We start from the raw sequence: 17,941 nt of genomic DNA on the forward strand, positions 1-17,941 counted from the left end.
TAGTCCTAGATCCATGCTTTTCACCTATGTGCAGAGGCAAACACAAGGTCTCATAGGGCTTGAATTATGAAATTCAAAGATCGCTCTGTAGGAAAAATAATACAAACTTACAAATGCTAGCTAGATAATATTTACCTAAAAAGGGAAAAAGAAATTAAAACAAATTAAAAATTTTATATAGTTGACCAGTACCAGGAACATCACAAAAATCAAAATAATATCTAAATATTCTTATTACCAAATACCATAACACACTTCTACAACCCTTTTACATTTTTAAAAACATTATTTTGGGGGCCCGGCGTGGTGGCGCAAGTGGTTAAGGTCCTCGCCTTGCACGCCCGGGATCCCATATGGGCGCCGGTTCTAATCAAGGCAGCCCCGCTTCCCATCCAGCTCCCTGCCTGTGGCCTGGGAAAGCAGTCGAGGACGGCCCAAAGCTTTGGGAACCTGCACCCGCGTGGGAGACCCGGAAGAGGCTCCTGGCTTCGGATCAGCATAGTATCGCGGCCCGTTGCGCTCACTTGGGGAGTGAATCATCGGACGGAAGATCTTCCTCTCTGTCTCTCCTCTCTGTATATCTGCCTTTCCAATGAAAAAATAATAAAAATAAATCTTAAAAAAAAAAACATTATTTTACTTGTAACACAGAATATCTTCCATTTGCCCATCCCAGTCAGGACTGGGCCATGCTGAAGCTAGGAGCCATGAACTCTGTCCAGGTCCCCATGGACCTGTAAATGGGTGGCAGGGACCCAAGTACTTGAGCCATCAATTGCTTCCTGCCTCAGCACCCCTTAGCAGAAACTGGATTAGAATTCAAACCAGCACTCTGGTACAGAAAGTGAGATGTTCTAGGTGGTCACTTAACCACTGCGCCAATATCCATTCCTGCACCTTTTTTTTTTAAAGATTTATTTATTTATATTGGAAACGCAGACCCACAGAGAGAAGGAGAGAAAGAGAGAAAGATCTTCAGTCCACTGGTTCACTCCCCAAGTGGCTGCAATAGCCAGAGCTGAGCTGATCAGGAGCCAGGAGCTTCCTCTACTGCTCTCTCAGAACACAAACAGGGAACTGGAAGGGAAGTGGAGCAACTGGGACGCAAACTGGTAGCCATATGGAATCCCAGCAGTTGCAAGGCAATGATTTAGCCACTGAGCTGTCAGGCCAGGCCCCTTATACTCCTTTTTTTTAAAGCAAACTCTTTGCTGAGAGTTTTTGATACTCTCTTTGAACAATGCTCCTACAGGGTTATTTCTACAGAAAGATAATTCTATCTTTAGTGCAACTGATTGACCTTTTTTTTTTTAAAGATTTATTTCTTTAAATCTCTTTTAAATTTTATTTTTATTGGAAAAACAGATGTCTGAAGAGAAAGATCTTCCATCTAGTGGTTTACTCCCCAAGTGGCTGCAATGGCCAGAGATGAGCTGATCCAAAGTCAGGAACCAGGAGGTTCCTCTGGGTCTCCCACACAAGTGCAGGATCCCAAGGCTTTGGGCCATTTTGTACTGCTTTCCCAGGCCATCAGCAGGGAGCTGGATGAAAAGTGGAGCAGCCAGGACATAAGCCAGTGCTCACATGGGATCTTGATGCTTGCAAGGAGAGGATTAACCAATTGAGCTGTTGAGGCGGGACATGAAGAGAGAGAGAGATCTTTCATCTGCTAGTTCTCTCACCAAATGGCTTGAAGCAGGACCTGGCAAGGCCAAAGCATGGAGCCTGGAACTCCCAGTGTGCTATGTGGGTGGTACAGGTCCAACCATTCAGGCCATCCTCTGCTGTTTTCCCAGACACGTCAGCAGGAGCTGAATAGGAAGTGGAGTGGCCAAGACTTGAACCAGTGGTCTTATCACATATCACTGTTGCCAGACATGGCTTCACTCCCTGCTTCACAAGCACAGCTCCTGGTGGCTGCAATGGCTTACACAGTGGCTTTCCCAAAGATATAAATCCTGGATACTGCTGTCCCTTAGTATTGCGCTTTTTCCACAGTCACTGCCAAACCCTTTTATAAAAAACAAACAAACAAACAAACAAACAAAAAAACATTTCAGGAGATTCTCGGTCAACTCTCTTATATTTGGCTGAGCATTTTGTGAATTTTAGAGGATTTTTTCCTGGCAGGGCTCGCAAAGTTTGCTTTGAACTCACACCTCAGGGCAGCGTCCACGTGTGCCAGCGCACATAGACTGGGCCTGGAACTAGCATTATTTCTGCAACTATGACCTGTTCCAAGGTTCCCAGCTGGGGTATCTGAAAGAAAGCATCTAGAGCAGGTGGGGTCACTGCCTTCAAGCTCTGAGCGGCGCCGAGGAATGCCTTACAGCCAGCCACACACACACTGAAAAAGCATTTACCTTCTCGGAGACTTTGAATTGTATTTAGTTGTGATTATTGATTGCTTGATTTTAAAAATTTATTTCTTTTTCTTTTTTTTAAATTAAAATTTATTTTTGTTGGAAAGTCAGATATACAGGGAGGAGGAGAGACAGAGGAAGATCTTCCATCCACTGATGATTTACTCCCCAAGTGGCTGCAATGGCTGGAGATGAGCCGATCCGAAGTCAGGAGCTTCTTCTGGGTATCCCCCATGGGTGCAGGGTCCCAAGGCTTTAGGCCATCCTTGACTACTTTGGCAGACCACAAACAGGGAGCTGAATGGGAAGCAGGGTGGCTGGGACATGAACTGGTGCCCATATGGGATCCCAGTGAATGCAAGACGAAGACTTCAGCCACTAGGCTACTGTGCCGGGCCCAATTGCTTGATTTTGTTTTCAATATTTATTTTATTTTTATTGGAAAGATAGATCAGATTTGCAGACAGAAGGAGAGATAAAGATCTTCCATCCACTGGTTCACTCACCAAATGGCTAAAATGGCCAAAGCTAAGCCTATCCGAAGCCAGGAGATTCTTCCAAGACTCTCATGTGGTTCAGGTCCCAAGGCTTTAGGCCATCCTTTACTGCTCTCCCAGGCCATAAACAGGGAGCTGGAGTGGGAGTGGAGCAGCTGGGACATAAACTGGTGCCTAAATGGGATTCCAGTGAATGCAAGGTGAGGATTTAGCATTGAGCCATCGACTTGCCAAACAAATGAACGAAGATACGATGGCTCTCGTAGTTGAGAATGATCCCTCGTGGGATGAGCTGCAAAGGCTAGCTGAGGAGGGCTGCGGAGAAGCCAGCAGCCCCAAGCAGACCTGCTTGGGGAGTGAATGTTCTGATTTTCAAAAAGTTAATAACTTACTGGTTGGAGTTTCAGAGACCCCTAAATAGGAAAGAAAAATAGAGCAAAGAAAAAAAAAACATGATGTAATAACTCTTCAGGAGCCCTCAGGGAGGTGGGTATGTTAGAGGTGAATTCATGGAGAACGTGAGAGGTCCTGCATAACTGAATTTTTATTATTGTAGCAAGGCACCCATCATCTCGCAGAACGACTCACCAAAACAAAGGAAGTGAGAGTTTTTATACTTTTACGAAAAATAGTGCAAGTAGTGAGAAAGCAGGTGCAAGGAGCACAGATTAGCCGAGTTTCCTCAAGGTCAGAGTAGCCCAAAACAGTTCCAAGCAAAGGGTAAATAAGTAGCTCTCCTGTGGGAAGAAAGGAATTAGGCAACATTCCAGGGAACAACAAAGTATCAGACTCTGGGGTCAGTCAGGTCTTTGCATGAGTTCAGGCCCATGTACAGCCTTGCATGTGCACAGGAGGTCCCTTGCTTTAAGTCTCGCTTGGAATGTCTGCCAGGCATCCACATCATGGATAGCTTATGCAATGTCATCTTCAGTGTGGACTCTGCACACTAGACCTGACTGTGCACTGCACACACTTCTGTACAGAATAGGCTTACTCCAAATTCATTCGCGTGAGTGGTTCCTGTAGCCTGTCCCATTAACATGACTTTCAGTTCCCTGACTGGTTCACATAACATGCTTTATTAGCATGTACTTTCAGTTTCTGGATTTCTGATTGGTATTCTAACCTTTGGGTTGGGTGTTATCCCTGCCTTCTGATTGTTACTCTCTTCCTCCTTGATCGAGTAAATCTTCATCTAATTTCAGAAATAGACCAGTCATAGAAATCCACTGTGTGTACAGCAGAGGGAGCAGTGGCAAGCTTTTCCAGCAACGCCTTCATTGCAGTTGCCCTCCTGACCGCTGTGGTTTCTCACTGCTCACTGTTCCTGTATGGATGGAAATTCTTCTTTGGTGTGAGGCAAGAACTGAGATTGCCTCATCATTCTGAAACATCAATAAGTCAAGAAAACGAAAGAATATTAATAAAGGCTACAGAATAGTTTAATAGTAGCCAATCACTGGAGATATAGATGCATATAAATGTATGAATTCACTCAATAAATCTTTAGTGTCACTGTCTCATTAGAAACATACACATGAGGAAGGTTGACCAGGGTTCTGAATAAAACATAGGTCAGTTTATGCCTTTTCTTTTTCTTTTTAAAAAATTGATTTAAAAAAAGATTTATTTATTTTTGTAGGAAAGACAGATATACAGACAGAAGGAGATACAGAGAGTAAGATCCTCTGTCCACTGGCTCACTCCCCAAGTGGCTGCAGTGGCCGGAGCTGAGCTGATCTGAAGCCAGGAGACAGGAGCTTCTTCCAGATCTCCCACACAAGTGCAGAATCCCAAGGCTTTGGGCTATTCTTGATTGATTTCCCAGGTCACAAGCAGGGAGCTAGATGGGAAGTGGAATAGCTGGTGTACAAACTGGCACCTCTATGGAGTCCCAGAGTGTGCAAGGCCAGACTTTAGCCACTAGGCTTCAGTTCTGGGCCCTTCTTTTCCTTTTCTTAAAATGAGGTTATTTATTTATTTGAAAGAGTTACAGAGAGAGAAGGAAAGTAAAAGATAAAACCAAAGAGATCTGATGGTTCACTCCCCCGTTGGCTGCAACTGCCGGGCTGGGCCTGGCAGAACCAGGAGACAGGAGTCACATTCAGGTCTCTCACACGGTGACAGGGGTGCAAACGTTTGAATCATTTCCATTGTGTTTCCTGGGCCATTAGCAGACAGCTGGACCAGAAGTGGAGCAGCTGGGACATGAATCAGTACCCATATAGATGCCAATGTTGCAGGCAGTGCTTTACCCACTACACCAAGGTGCTAGCTCCAATTCATGCCTTTTCTATTTGTTTATAAGTAATCAAAAGTATTATAGTAATTTTAAACCATAGATTTTAGGGCTTATATTTGTTTTAAAATAGAAACCAGAGAACCCAGTGCAATAGACTAGTGGCTCAATTCTTGCCTTGCATGTGCTGGGATCCCATGTGGGCACTGGTTTGTGTCTTAGCTGCTCCACTTCCTTTTCAGCTCCCTGCTTGCAGCTTGGGAAGGCAGCAGAGGAAGGTTCCAGGCCTTGGGACCCTCCACCCACGTAGGAGACCAGGAGGAGTTTCCTGGCTTCTGGTTTTGGATCAGCTTAGCTCCAGCAATTGCAGCCACTTGGTGAGTGAATCAGCGGATGGGGAATATTTCCACATCTCCCTCTCTCTGTGTATTTGCCTTTCTAATTAAAAAATAAATAAATCTTTAAAATAAAATAAAATAGTAACCAGAAAGTCTAGGCCCATATAATGTTGAAACTTTCTGTTCATTTTAAATATACATTTCTCTCCCTTTTCCCAGTTCAGTCCATTATAGATGGGCTGTGACCAAAGGAAAATTCATACTTGAATGGTATTTTCTTAAGATAACGTTAAGTTCTCTGGGTCCCACAGGGCTTTCAAGCCACCCCTGGGTGTGCACACCCTCCTCCGGCGCTGGAGACATCTGCCCACAGTTCTCTTGTCCTTCAGTTTGTTTGCTTTGTCCTTAGCCCTGCTCTCCTTTCCTCCTCATTTACATTTCATGCAAGTTGTAGATTTTTAAAATAGGAATGCTAATCATTTTTAAAAGATTGATTTATTTTACCTGAAAGTCAGAAAGGCTGAAAGCAGAGGAAGGGGAAGAGAAAGAGAGAGAATGAATCTTCCATCTGCTAGTTCACTCCCCAAATGGTTGTGATGGCCAGAGCTGAGCTGATTTGATGCAGAGAGCCAGGAGCTTCCTCCAGGTCTCCACATGGAAGCAGGGTCCCAAGGTCTGTGGCCAGCCTCTGCTGCTTTCCCAGGCCATCAGCAGGAAGCTGGATCAGAAGTGGAGCAGCCGGGACACAAGCCAGTGCCCACATAGTTTGACATCACCACAGGTGGAGGAATAGCCTATTATACCACTGAACTGACAGGAGTTGTAGATTTGTTGTGGGCTTAGCTGAGGTAGTATGTGGAACATATTCATTGACATGAACTAATGCATACGTAAGTGTTTTATAAGCTCGGTACTTCAAGATGATTGCTAGTTATAGCAAATCATCAGGGGTGTTGACTCCAGTCTCAAACTAGCCATCTGACATGGATATAATATTTAAACTGTACCTCAAGATTCGTTAGCTCCAAAATAAAGACAAAGTGTAAGGTTCCAGCAGGATGGCATAAAACGCTGCACAGAGCAAGGCCTCGCCCATAGTCACCTTGTCATGATCGCTGCTGTGTACTTCTAATTAGTGCTAGGAGAGTGTGCTGCCAAGTGTGGCTGCGGATGCTCAAGAAGGCTCAGAGAAAATGCTTCGGAAACGTTATTCACTCTTAGCCCAGGGGAACCTGGTACACTGACAAGGTGACATTCTGAGCCAAAGTGAGAGTAAAAATGGCTTGGAAGAGAACCCTGGACTTGAGCTGGTAAGCAGGTGGTTCAGGAAGGAGAGGCAAAATGCTGAGGTCTAGGCCTCCCTGGCAGGAGAGAGGACTGGGGGTCCCCAATGCCCAGGAGGTAGCAAGGGGAGAGGGTACAGCCCGCTGAACACAGAGTGGCCTGAGACAGTCCACGACAGCCAGAGACACCGGGGCCAGCGAGACCCTGGGAAAGGGTCTTGTGTGACAGGAACTGAGGCACTTCTCTCGAGTGGCAGGGTCATCTGGAATTGTGGGTATAACCTCAGACTATTCTTTGACCCTGGGGATGACTCTTGCTGGGTGCAATCCAAGGTGATTTAGGGTCCTTTTGTTCTTTGTACTTTCCTTTGACTGTTTCGGTTTTAATGGCAAAGGCTTCCTACTCTTATTGGAAGAGTTAGAGAGTATTTTCTACTCTCTGGTTTATATATAAATAAAATAGAACTTATTTGCCTTTTTAAGCGTTAAATTTGTCTAGGGAACTATCTGAATCCGCCATTTTTATCAGAAAATTCAATCTTTTTTCTTGTATAAATTTTATTTTTGATATTTTTACATACTTGATTAGGGTGCGAAGAGTCAAGGGCTAGGGGAAAGTAAGTGAAACCATTGTTTCATAGAAAATTCAGTCTTTTACAATACTTGTAGGACAACTCAGATTTTCATTTCTTCTTGAGTCCATTTTTTGTAAGTTGTGTTTCTTAAAGAATTTATTGATTAGACGTATTTGCATTTATTTAGAAGGCATACAGACACAGATAGAAATCTCCTATCTTCCCACTGTTTCTCTAAATGCCCACTGTAGCCAAGAAGGGGCCAGGCCAAAACTTGGATCCAGAAACTCAGTCTGTGTCTCCCACGAGTCACCACCTGCTGGCTCCCAGTGTGCACTTTAGCGGGAGTTAGACTTGGGAGCAGAGCACGGACTGGAAGCCAGGCACTCGGGCATGGGCCGCAGGTGCTATATTAGCTGCAGCACCAAGTACCCTCCCCAGAATTTGTTGAATTTCATCCATTTGTATATTTTACTTTTAAATTTATTCATAGGCACTCTTATGATCACTTCAATTTTGGGGGCCATATAAATATATATCTGTACTTGGTCCATATTGTGGTCCCTACAATGTGGTATGAGTTTGGATAAATAGTTTTTCCCCCAACTCTTATGTTTTTTTCATTGGCCTCATCTCCATTCTTAGTTTTTTAATTTAAAATTTTTTATTCTTTTTCAAATAAAATGTGTTGTTCATTAACCATGCCTATGATACTGAAGAGGCCCACATTCCCAGGGAGATTGCCATCTGCCATTTCCAGAATCCAGCAACAAATCTGATTTCACAAACATTTATTAAACAATTGTATATATTCTCTACCAATGCCATGGATACAGAATTCAAATTCTACGAGTATCCCTGCCAACAGAAGGGGTCTCCTGAAGATAGTGGGAGGTGGAAGCTTAGTATTTGCTGGGCAGACCCTTGGGTCGGAAGTGATTGGGGTCTTTGCCACTGCGGCCCCAGCGGTTGGCAAACTGGTCAGCTGCTGTGTCTTCTGCCCCACGGCCGCTGAGTCCCTGGATTCTCTCTCGGGCATTACTGGAATTGAGGCAGAAATGAAGTCATTAGTCCCCAGTTACCGTCTCACTCTCCAAACCCTCCCCTTTGCAAGAGCAGAACCAAACAGCAGCCCCAGAAGGCCCAGGCCAAGGAACTACAGCACCAATCCTGCCTGGCCCACTCAATTCCTAAAGGCGCTGCTCAGCTCCAGGACTCCTTCTAGTGCTGGATGGACAGCTCCAGAGAGGAGAATGGGAATCACACACTGCCAGCAGACATCCAGACCCACTGTAAACCCAGAAAGGAAATGTGGGCAAGACAGGGATGGCCCAGTCCCTAAAGGCTTCTCTACCATGAAGCCTGTCTCCTGACTGCCCAGGGCAGTTAAGCTCTGCTCCCCAAGTCCTGCCCTCCCTGGCAGCCCCAGGTACCTGATCACTCTGGCAGCCCAGGCACCCCCAGGGCCCCTTCGGGCAGCGTCATAGTTCCCCCGAGCATGAAAGTACTTGTCGGAATTTTTGAAATTGGCTTCTTTCATGTCAGAGTAGGCTCTCCACATGTCCTTAGTCCCTGAAAAGAGAATGGTGAAGACGATCACGTCTTTGCAAAAAACAGAGAATGAAGAACTTTCACTGAGTCCAGAGATGTCAGCCTTTGACAAAGATTTTGGAAATCATGTTGGCTTGAGATGAATATTCCTTTGCTCCTCCCTTGTCTAGACTAATGCAATGAAACTCATACTGGATGCAAATTGTTATTACATTTGCTCCCATTCTAGGTTAGGTTGCTCTTGTGTTTTGGGCCATGTGTGATAGCTGTAAAGAAGAGATGCAGTGATTGTTAAAGGACATTTCCTAGTTCAATGAATATCTACATCCAAAGACCCAGTAGCACCTTTGCCCAGTGAGGATGTGAGCTCTGCCAGGTGACTCCAGGTTCCAGCCAGATGCAGCCTCCCTCCCATTGTGTGACCCTTACCTTGAGCAGCTTGCTTGATGAATGATCCCCATCCTTGGCTGTTGACTCCCAGGATCAGGAAGCAGAAAATAATGCCAATGGAAAGCTTCATCCTGCTGTGGAACAAGGAAACACGACCAGGGATGACATGACATGTGCTTTTGTTTTTTGTCATGGTCACTCATCCTTGGCATCCCATGAATAAAACACAATTTTATAGACACACATGAGTGTATAATGAATGATAGCCTTTCAGGGAGTCAGGTTCTTCAATTCTGTTTGTTTCATTGGAATCTCAGTATCTGAGAGTCCGTAGTGAACCTGTGATGAGCCTGCACATCACTTCCCTTTTAAGTTCTCCCCTGTCAGCCCTGAGGCCCATCTTTACATAAAGTCTCCAGAAAGAGTTATTTGGGGACCTTGTGGCCAATCCATGTGTTCAGCTGAATGCTCAGTGTATATTTATACAATGCCCACTCAATCTATCACAGATTTGACATGATGGAAACAGAACAAAATCCCTAAACTGAAAATAGCTCACATCTGGTGATTCCTAGTATCAGAATAGCAAATTAAGGGAGGATGCAGAAACAGCAGAGATGCAGCCCAAGGTGCCGAAGGGGAAGCGCATTTGCAGAGCAAAGTTGGTGGAGAGTCCCAGCAGCTTACCTCCAGCTGCCAGTCCCCGCTGAAGCCTCTGGTGGAGCTGACCTGCTGGAGAGACGGGGCTGTGCTATATATACTGGCACTTTGCTGATGAAACAAACCTCTCCCTCCTCTTGCACAATCTCTTGGGCAGAGAACAGCATTCACAAAACATTAAGATTTCTCTTAACACAGATTTGATTTTCTCAGGTTGCGCAATGTGGCCAATTTCAGGACTGTAATAAACTAGAGTGTTCTACCTAGTTCCAGAAAGCTTTCTGGAGGGGAAATCTCTCCCCTCTGTCCTTTCAAATAGTGTATTGACAAGTTACTGCAAAGCAAATCAACAGCAAAAAAAAAAAAAAAAAAAGAGAGAGAGAGAGAGAGAGAGAGATTTGGAAAAAATAATAATAATAAAAGCAAATAAAGAAATGAGTGTGATGAGTGTGTAGCTTTTGCTGCAAATATAGTGTTTTGTCAAACTTTGTGTTAAATCTTTGCCAAACAAATTGTTAAGAATGGTATATTGCTATAGTTCAAATGATCTGTGGTTATTTTCAAGTGTACTGTGTAGTAATGAAACTGGCATTTTTCCATATGATTCTTGCTTTTATTTGCTGAGCTCTTTATTCAGTGGAGTATTGAACCATTGACAAATATAAATTTGAAAGTATGTTGTCTCTCCACCATGGGGGGAGCAGTTGGGGGATTCCCAGAGCCTATGAAACTGTGTCACATAATGCAATGTAATTAATATTTAAAAAAGTATGTTATCTCAAAAGTAAAACAAATAACTTTTTTTTTTGGAAACAAAGGTATTTTCTTATTTAAAGAATGTGAAAATACAGGACAGATGGAGCCACATCCATTGCAAGGAACAGCTCAGAATGAAACTGAGACCTTTGGGCATAGTACAGGAAGGAAAGAAGATTGACAACCCAGGTAGATACACGTTGTGGCACTTGTGTGGGTGCACTTGGTACTAAAAATAGGAGTCCTCCAGACTCAAGTGTATTCATGGGCAGTTGCTACAGGAGATCACAGGGCAGGTTATGTTGGGGGACGATGTAATCAAGGAATTCTGAGCCGTGGTATCAGAACTTGCTCTGGGGCATGGCATTGTGGCAGAGTGGCAGATTTGCTGCCTGCAACACTGGCATCCCATATGGGCACTTGTTCTTGTCCTGGCTGTTCATTTTGGATCCATCTCCCTGTTAATGGCCTGAAAAAGTAGGCAGAAATGGCCCAAGTTCTTGGGCCCCTGCTACCCTTCTGAAAGTCCTGGATGAAGCCCTTGGCTCCTGACCTCAACCTGACTCAGTCCTGGATTTTGCAGCCATTTGGGGGAATGACCTAACAGATGGAAGACCTGTAACTCTCCCCTCTTTGTAACTGTGCCTTTCAAATAACTAAATAATAATTCTGTAAAATGAAATGCTCTAGGACCTGGCATATAGCATAGTGGTTAAAGTCCTCGCCTTACACGTGCAGAGATCCCACATGGGCACTGGTTCTAATCCCGGCGGCCCCGCTTCCCATCCAGCTCCCTGCTTATGGCCTGGGAAAGCAGTCTAGGACGGCCCAAAGCCTTGGGAACCTGTAACCGCGTGGAAGACCTGGAAGATACTCCTAGTTCCTGGCTTCGAATTGGCTCAGTCCCAGCCATTGCAGTCACTTGGGAAGTGACCCATCAGAGGGAAGATCTTCGTCTCTGTCTCTCTTCCTCTCTGTATATCTGTCTTTGCAATAAAAACAAATAAATCTTTTTTTTAAAAAAAATGAAATGCTTCAAAGAAATACAGTAATGGAGGCCAGTGCAGTCGTGTAGCAAGCAAGTTAGTCCTCTGCATGCATTACTTCATCTCATTTATGCACCTTTCAATTCTTTGCTGTTTCACTTCCGATCCTGCTCTCTGCTTATGGCCTGGAAAAGCTGTAAAGCATGGTGCAAGTCCTTGGGCCCCTGCACCCACTTGGGAGAACTGGATCAGCTCTGCTGTGACCACTGTGGCCATTTGGGGAATGAACCAGTGGATGGAAGATCTCTCTTTCTCTCTATCTTTCCCCCTCTCTTTGTAAAATATGCCTTTTAAATGAAAGTAAATAAATATTTTTAAAGAAGAATACAGAAATGGTATACATCAAGATAAACAGGAGGCCTAAAGGCTGCTGACTACCAGAATACTTGATTCAGGAAGAAAGCAGGGTGAGTGAAGATACAAGGTTGCTGAAAGACTGATGTTGGAGAACAGCTGTTTTCCCAGAACATCTAGATTGTGCTTTATCACTTGAGTTAAGACTACCCTGGGGAGAAGCTGCATGTAAAAAACGCATTCAGTGCTTTTAGGAGGCTAGAGACCCTCACTTGCTCTCTCCCTGCACCTTCATTAAAAAGAAAAGGTCAAGAAAAAAGGGAAAAATCCCTCCATCCTGCCAGGGTACTGGGACACAGCAAGTTAGGCTACTCCTTGGTAAGTGTGTATTTAAATCAGAGCACCATCAATACATCCTTTTAAGTACCAGCTACTCTGCTTCAGATCCAGATTCCTGCTAAAACACGTAGAAAAGATGATGGCCCCTTCTCCCCATGTGAAAGACCCAGATGAACTTCCAAGTTCCTGGCTCTGGCTTGGTCCTGTCTTGACTGTTGTAGGCATTTGGGAAATGAACCTGTGGATTGAAGAATATTCTCTCTCTCTCTCTCTCTCCCTGTGTGTGTGTGTGTGTGTGTGTGTGTCTGTCTGCTTTTTAAGTAACTAAAGAAATAAGGCTGCATTATAACATGGCAGGGAAGATGAAGGACTACATGGGGTCTCAGAGCTAGTCTTTCTCAGTTTGGAAGCTGGAAGCCTGAGCAGCAGGGCAAATAAAAGCCAAGCCAAGAAACAAAAGCTCAGGATTCCTCTCTCCACCCCCTGCCACTGCCACGCTATTAGATAGAGAAGTGATGACTCAGGAGGTAGCCAACAAGGCAAGGGTTGGGAATCATGTGTGGGAATCATTGTTTTAGATTGGAGCCTATCAAAATTAGGAATGATGCCTCTCTCTGGGTAGGAGCCTTTTATAGTTTGTTTTGTTTTGTTTAGGCACAGTGAGATGAAAGGTAAATGGCAGATGTCTGTCAAAGAACATTCATACCCCTTTGGTTCTTTTTGTTTTTATTTTTATTTTGTTAAAGGTGTATTTGTTTGATAGGCAGAGTTACAGAGTGAGAGAGGGGAAAAAAAAAAAAAAACATTTGCTGCTTCACTCCCAGGATGACCACAACGGCTGAAGCTGGAAGTAAGGAACTTCTTGTGTGTCTCCCAAATGGGTGGCAAGGGGCCAAGCACTTGGGCTATCCTCCATTTTTTTCCCCAGGCCACTAGCAGGAATCTGGATCAGAAATGGAGTTGGGACACAAACTGGCACCTATGTGGGATGGCAGTTCAGCAGGCAACAGCTTTATCTGCTACACCTGCCACACCACCAGCCCCATCACTTTGGTTCTTGTCCAACATAATACAATGCCACAAACACTGTCAGATATTCTTGACACATAACTCCTTTTCCTTGGAGATGGTAGAATTCCCTGCAATCCCAGGAGTAGACAGCAGAGCAGGGTGCAGAGAAGGGGAGCTGTCAGCCCCCCACAGCCACTGGTCACAGGCATGCTCCTTACAGAGGAAGCCCTGTGATGTCCAGCCCCTTTGTTGCTGTTTTCTTAGGGGAAAAAGACATGCTAGTGATGACATCTTGTCACAACTACTTTACACCTTGTGAACTATGCAATACTGGAAATCTTCTACTGACTCACTGCGATCAAGGCATTGTCATGGGGAAGTGGGTACGCTGAATCGTCACGTCAGGGCAAAGAGCTAAGACACAAAGACTACTGGAAACCTCTCAGCCTTTTTGTTCACTCAACTCCCTGCCTCATCTATATCAAATGCATTGGATTTTATATTAAATAAATCAAATTCTGAAAAATTATAATATCTAACCATACATTAATTGTTTATATTTTATTCTCTCATTTTGCTCATTAATTTTTACAATAGAGAGGACATGGGCACGTCTGTGTAAAACCAGGAAATCCCCCGGCACATCAGATGCCAACACATCTCACCCCCTGCCAAATAAAGCCCAGGTCAAAACAAAACAAGCCCAACAGTGTTCAGGAAGCAAGGCAATAAAGCCAGCAACTGTCACAGGGGTCCATTGAGCTTGATCTTACATTTGCTTGTTTCTTTGTTACCCTTTGACAAACATTAATTCTTAACTTAATTATAGCTTTTTTAAAATCTGGAACCATTTTGTTATATGGAACATTTTCATATTCAGTTCTATATTAATTAAATTTCTTTTAAGAGAAAGAATGAATGTGTAGGTATATGGATGTATAAAAAAAGGAATTTATTAGGGAAATTGCTCCCTCGCTTAAGATAACTGAGAAGTCCCACAGCATGCTGTCTGCAGACTGGAGACACTAATGGGCCAACAATGTGACTCAGCCCAAGTCTCAAGGCCAGGGCCTCAGAACCAGGGAAGCTGATGAGGTAACCCTCAGTTCTGTGCCAAGATTGTGAGTTTTGGGGAGGGAGAAGCGGGATGGTGGCTTGTGTCACAGTCTGAAGGCCAGCAAGCCTGGATCTTTTATGTCCAAGGTGGGAGACAAGGATGTCTCTGCTCTCAGAAAGACCAATTCATTAACCTTCTGAATTTATTCTGATGGTGCCCAGCCACACGGAGGCCTGGTCTTCTCACCTAGTCCACGAAGATTCACCTGCTCATCTCTTTTATAAACAACCTCACAGACACACTCCAAATAATGCTTTTCTAGGTATTTCTTAGGTAGGTCAATTTGAAAACTGACACATCGCAAGTTCTGCAATAATCAGTTACCACGATCTAGCAAGGTTCTTGTCACTATTACAAAATGCTTAAGATCAGCTACTATTGAAGGAAGAAGGTTGATTTTGGAAAGCATTTGTGGGAGGAGGGATTGCATAGCAAGTCAGAAAAGAGAGAGCACACTTGGTTCTAGCTCAGACTTTTATAAACAGCCCTCTCACAAGGATGTCCTTCTTAAAGCTCATCTCCAGGAACCTCAGGACCTCCCACTAGGCATACTCCTAAACACCACAACTGGATTTTATTTCTACCCTCTTAGCTCCATTAACTTACTGACTTTGGGGGTTCAACACCTGCATGAATTCAGGAGCCGATCCGGTTCAAGCCCTAGCACCTATTACATACATTTGCTCATGTGTAGAGTATAAAAATTTTTTAAATTTTTGTATGTAGTTATTTCGTTCATTTGAAAGGTAGACATCCACTGATTCACTCTCCAATTGCCTGTAGCAACATGGGTGAGACAGCCTGAAGGCAGGAGCCAGAACTCAATCTGGGTATTCTACAGGGGACCCAACTACTTGAGCCATCAACTGCTGCCTCTTAGGGTTTGTGTTTCAGGAGCTGGGACTGTAAGTTCAATCTGTGCACCCTGATACAGGATGTAGACATCCCAACTAGCATCTTAAATACTGAGCCAAGCACCTGTCCCCAGAGTAAGCAATTAACAGATTAGCTATTTTTGTAAATATTGTGTGAACTGTACTTTTTATTCTTACCTTAAACTAGAAGCTGATCTTTGCACTGTGATGCAGTAGGCTAATCCGCCACCATGTGGCATTGGCATCTCATATTGATATACGTTCTCATCCCTACTGCTCCACTTCCGAGCCAGCTCCCTGAATATGTCCTGGGAAAGCAGCAAAGGATGGCTCAAGTCCTTGGGACCCTGAACCCATGTGGGGAACGTGGAGGAGACTCCTGACTCCTGGCTTTGGATCAGTTCAACTCCTACCATTGGGCCCATTTGGGGAGTGAACCTAACCTATCTCTCCTGTCTATGTAAAAATCTGCGTTTCAAATAAAAATAATTTTTAAAAAAGGGATTATAAACTTAGTTTTGCTTCCTTTTCTTCTTCCAGTAGATTCTTTGAAACTCACTTAGATTCCAGTACATAGCTAACAGTTCCACCCTTAGGAAACAGGTTACCCAATAGTACTCTGGAATTGCCTCACACTAACTTAGGAAATCTATTACTGGGCTGTCATAGATCTTGCAAGCCATGTCAGGGTATTCACACCATAGAAATTGGCAAATCCAATAATTGGAGCTTCTTAGATCCAATTGTTAAACACTAATGTGCACATGCTTCAGAACACTCCCCTTTTAGTTGGAAATTCTATAATTCCTTCCTTTTCCCTTTTAGGCATAACTTTGTCAACCCTTAAAGAATGTGTCAAAAAATGCAACTAGGTTTATTTATAATTCATAAACTGAAAGCAGCAGTCAGCTTGGAAAATAGATAGGGGCTCCACCATATTTGGGAAAATGATTGGCTTCTGTAAGATAGGTTTAGCAGGAACAGGAAACAGCATAGGGTGAGAAGTGCATCAACTGCCAACATTGCCAGGCTGCCCTCTCTGGATGGGTTTGAACAAAGGGGAGTTCCTTATCAGCTTAGCTTCACCAGGCCTATCTTGGATAGTTGCTGTGAATTTCTTGGGATTTCAGTTAGTTTATTTTTTGAAAACTAGCCTGTTTTTAAGTTCCATTTGATTACATATTACCAAGCATAACTTCATTCTGGTCTGAGCTGGTCTGTTGGGCAAAGTACAGGAGCTCAGTGTAAGACAATGCCTTTTTAAGTTCTTTTCTGTATTTTTCTTTGCTTCTTTTTTTTTAGATGGTATAACTATTTATTGTTACCAAGTATTTCTTCTCATAATTTTTAATTTTATTTTTAATGTTGTTTACATAGTTGAAAGGGATGCATACCCATTTGGGCCTCTGATTAGGATGGGGAGGCTTGAAGTATGGAGGAAGATATGACCATTTTTTTTTCTCTCCTGTGTCCAAAGGGATAGAAGTAGAGGGGGGCCAACCTTGCTGTTAAACCAAATCAGCACTTAAGAATGGAGTACAATCATTGGATGACACCTTAGGGACCCTAATGTGGGGAAGAATGTTTCAAGGGTGGTACTTGAGTGATTTCTGAGATGTTGTCAGCTTCGTTACACCAGGGTTGAGAAAATCTTTCCCAGGTTTATTGGTTGACAAAGTCCACCTTAGTGCAGCAATAGACCAAGACACTTGCTACCAAAGCTTGGCATAGAGTGGTCCAACCTGTTCTGCTTTCCACCCTCTGACAAGGCACTCAATGTTCTTTGCTGGCCTGGATGAGTTGGCTGTCATGTCCCCAATGTGCATCTAAGCATGCTGTCCATTGCACAGACATCAGCAACTGAGGATACACAGTCCTGGCATGTGCACTCCAAGGTTGGACGACATATATTGCGACTTTTCCTGTGGCTGGGGTTTAAGTCCAGAGATCCAGCTGGGAAATTACTCAAGAAACCTCATCTGGGGTGATCTCAAACCTGACACCAGACAGTGCAGGGTCAGGTTCATTCCAGCATTGTAGCAGTCAGTACACATAGCTGTGGACGCAGTTGCCCAGCCAGTTCTGCCCCTGCCTAGCCCACCACAGGCTTGGTCTTCTTGCACACTAGTGGGTGCTGCAACCTAGTTGGGGTGAATCCCAATCACCCCCACCAGGCCCACCCTCAGCCCTAGTTTTTATGTAGCCTAGTCTAGTCCATCCTGCATCCCATCTGGCTCTTGTGTACATTCATGTGTGTGGCAGCTTAGCTCAGTCCAGCCTGTCCCCAGCACTAAATTTTTCCTGGTCTGCCCCCAACCTCAGCTGCTACACACACCAGCAGGAGGTGCAACCTAGCAAAGGAGTTTCCCATACCAGACCCACTCCCAACCCTGTATCTCTCAAGTGCTGGTGAGTGTCATGGCTGTTCTTGACATGGTTTGCTTTCAGTTCAGGTCTTTTCATGTGCCTGCAGCCTGGCCCAGCCTAGCCTTCCCCTAGCTCTGGCCCCTACAAGTGTCAAGTGATAGTTATGCAGTCCAGCCTGACTTGACCCAGTCTCTTCCTTAGGAACTCCCCAAATTCTTGCACAAATTGTGGATGCTGCAA

The 17,941-nt window shown here is 44.2% G+C and overlaps 1 protein-coding gene across 2 annotated transcripts; it reads right to left on the reverse strand.

Moving 5' to 3' along the window:
• Positions 1 to 8,071: 8,071 nt before the first annotated feature.
• LOC121161832 (serum amyloid A-3 protein-like) lies at positions 8,072 to 9,974 on the reverse strand. Of its 2 annotated transcripts, none has more exons than XM_040988467.1 (4): positions 9,924 to 9,974; positions 9,276 to 9,370; positions 8,729 to 8,867; positions 8,072 to 8,336 (listed from the first exon to the last, which is right to left on the reverse strand). In XM_040988467.1, exons 2-4 carry the CDS (start codon positions 9,364 to 9,366, stop codon positions 8,198 to 8,200), a joined length of 369 nt encoding a protein of 122 aa, XP_040844401.1. In that variant the 5' UTR covers positions 9,367 to 9,370; positions 9,924 to 9,974; the 3' UTR covers positions 8,072 to 8,197. The 2 variants fall into 2 exon arrangements, with proteins under 2 accessions (XP_040844401.1, XP_040844400.1); XM_040988466.1 differs by having other exon boundaries at positions 9,276 to 9,367; positions 9,924 to 9,961.
• Between the last annotated feature and the right edge of the window lie 7,967 nt (positions 9,975 to 17,941).

The sequence above is a fragment of the Ochotona curzoniae genome, unplaced genomic scaffold, assembly GCF_017591425.1.
Source record: "Ochotona curzoniae isolate NIBS_2020 unplaced genomic scaffold, NIBS_Ocur_1.0 contig_4877, whole genome shotgun sequence".
Lineage (NCBI taxonomy): Eukaryota > Metazoa > Chordata > Mammalia > Lagomorpha > Ochotonidae > Ochotona > Ochotona curzoniae.

What these genes read in the sequence shown, in the direction of transcription:
- LOC121161832 (XM_040988467.1), bottom strand. Translation starts at nt 9,366, where the DNA reads ATGAAGCTTTCCATTGGCATTATTTTCTGCTTCCTGATCCTGGGAGTC. An exon ending in CATCAAGCAAGCTGCTCAAG is followed by an intron (nt 8,868 to 9,275) that starts GTAAGGGTCACA and finishes TTCTCTTTTCAG; the next exon opens with GGACTAAGGACATGTGGAGA. An exon ending in TGGGCTGCCAGAGTGATCAG is followed by an intron (nt 8,337 to 8,728) that starts GTACCTGGGGCT and finishes CCTCAATTCCAG; the next exon opens with TAATGCCCGAGAGAGAATCC.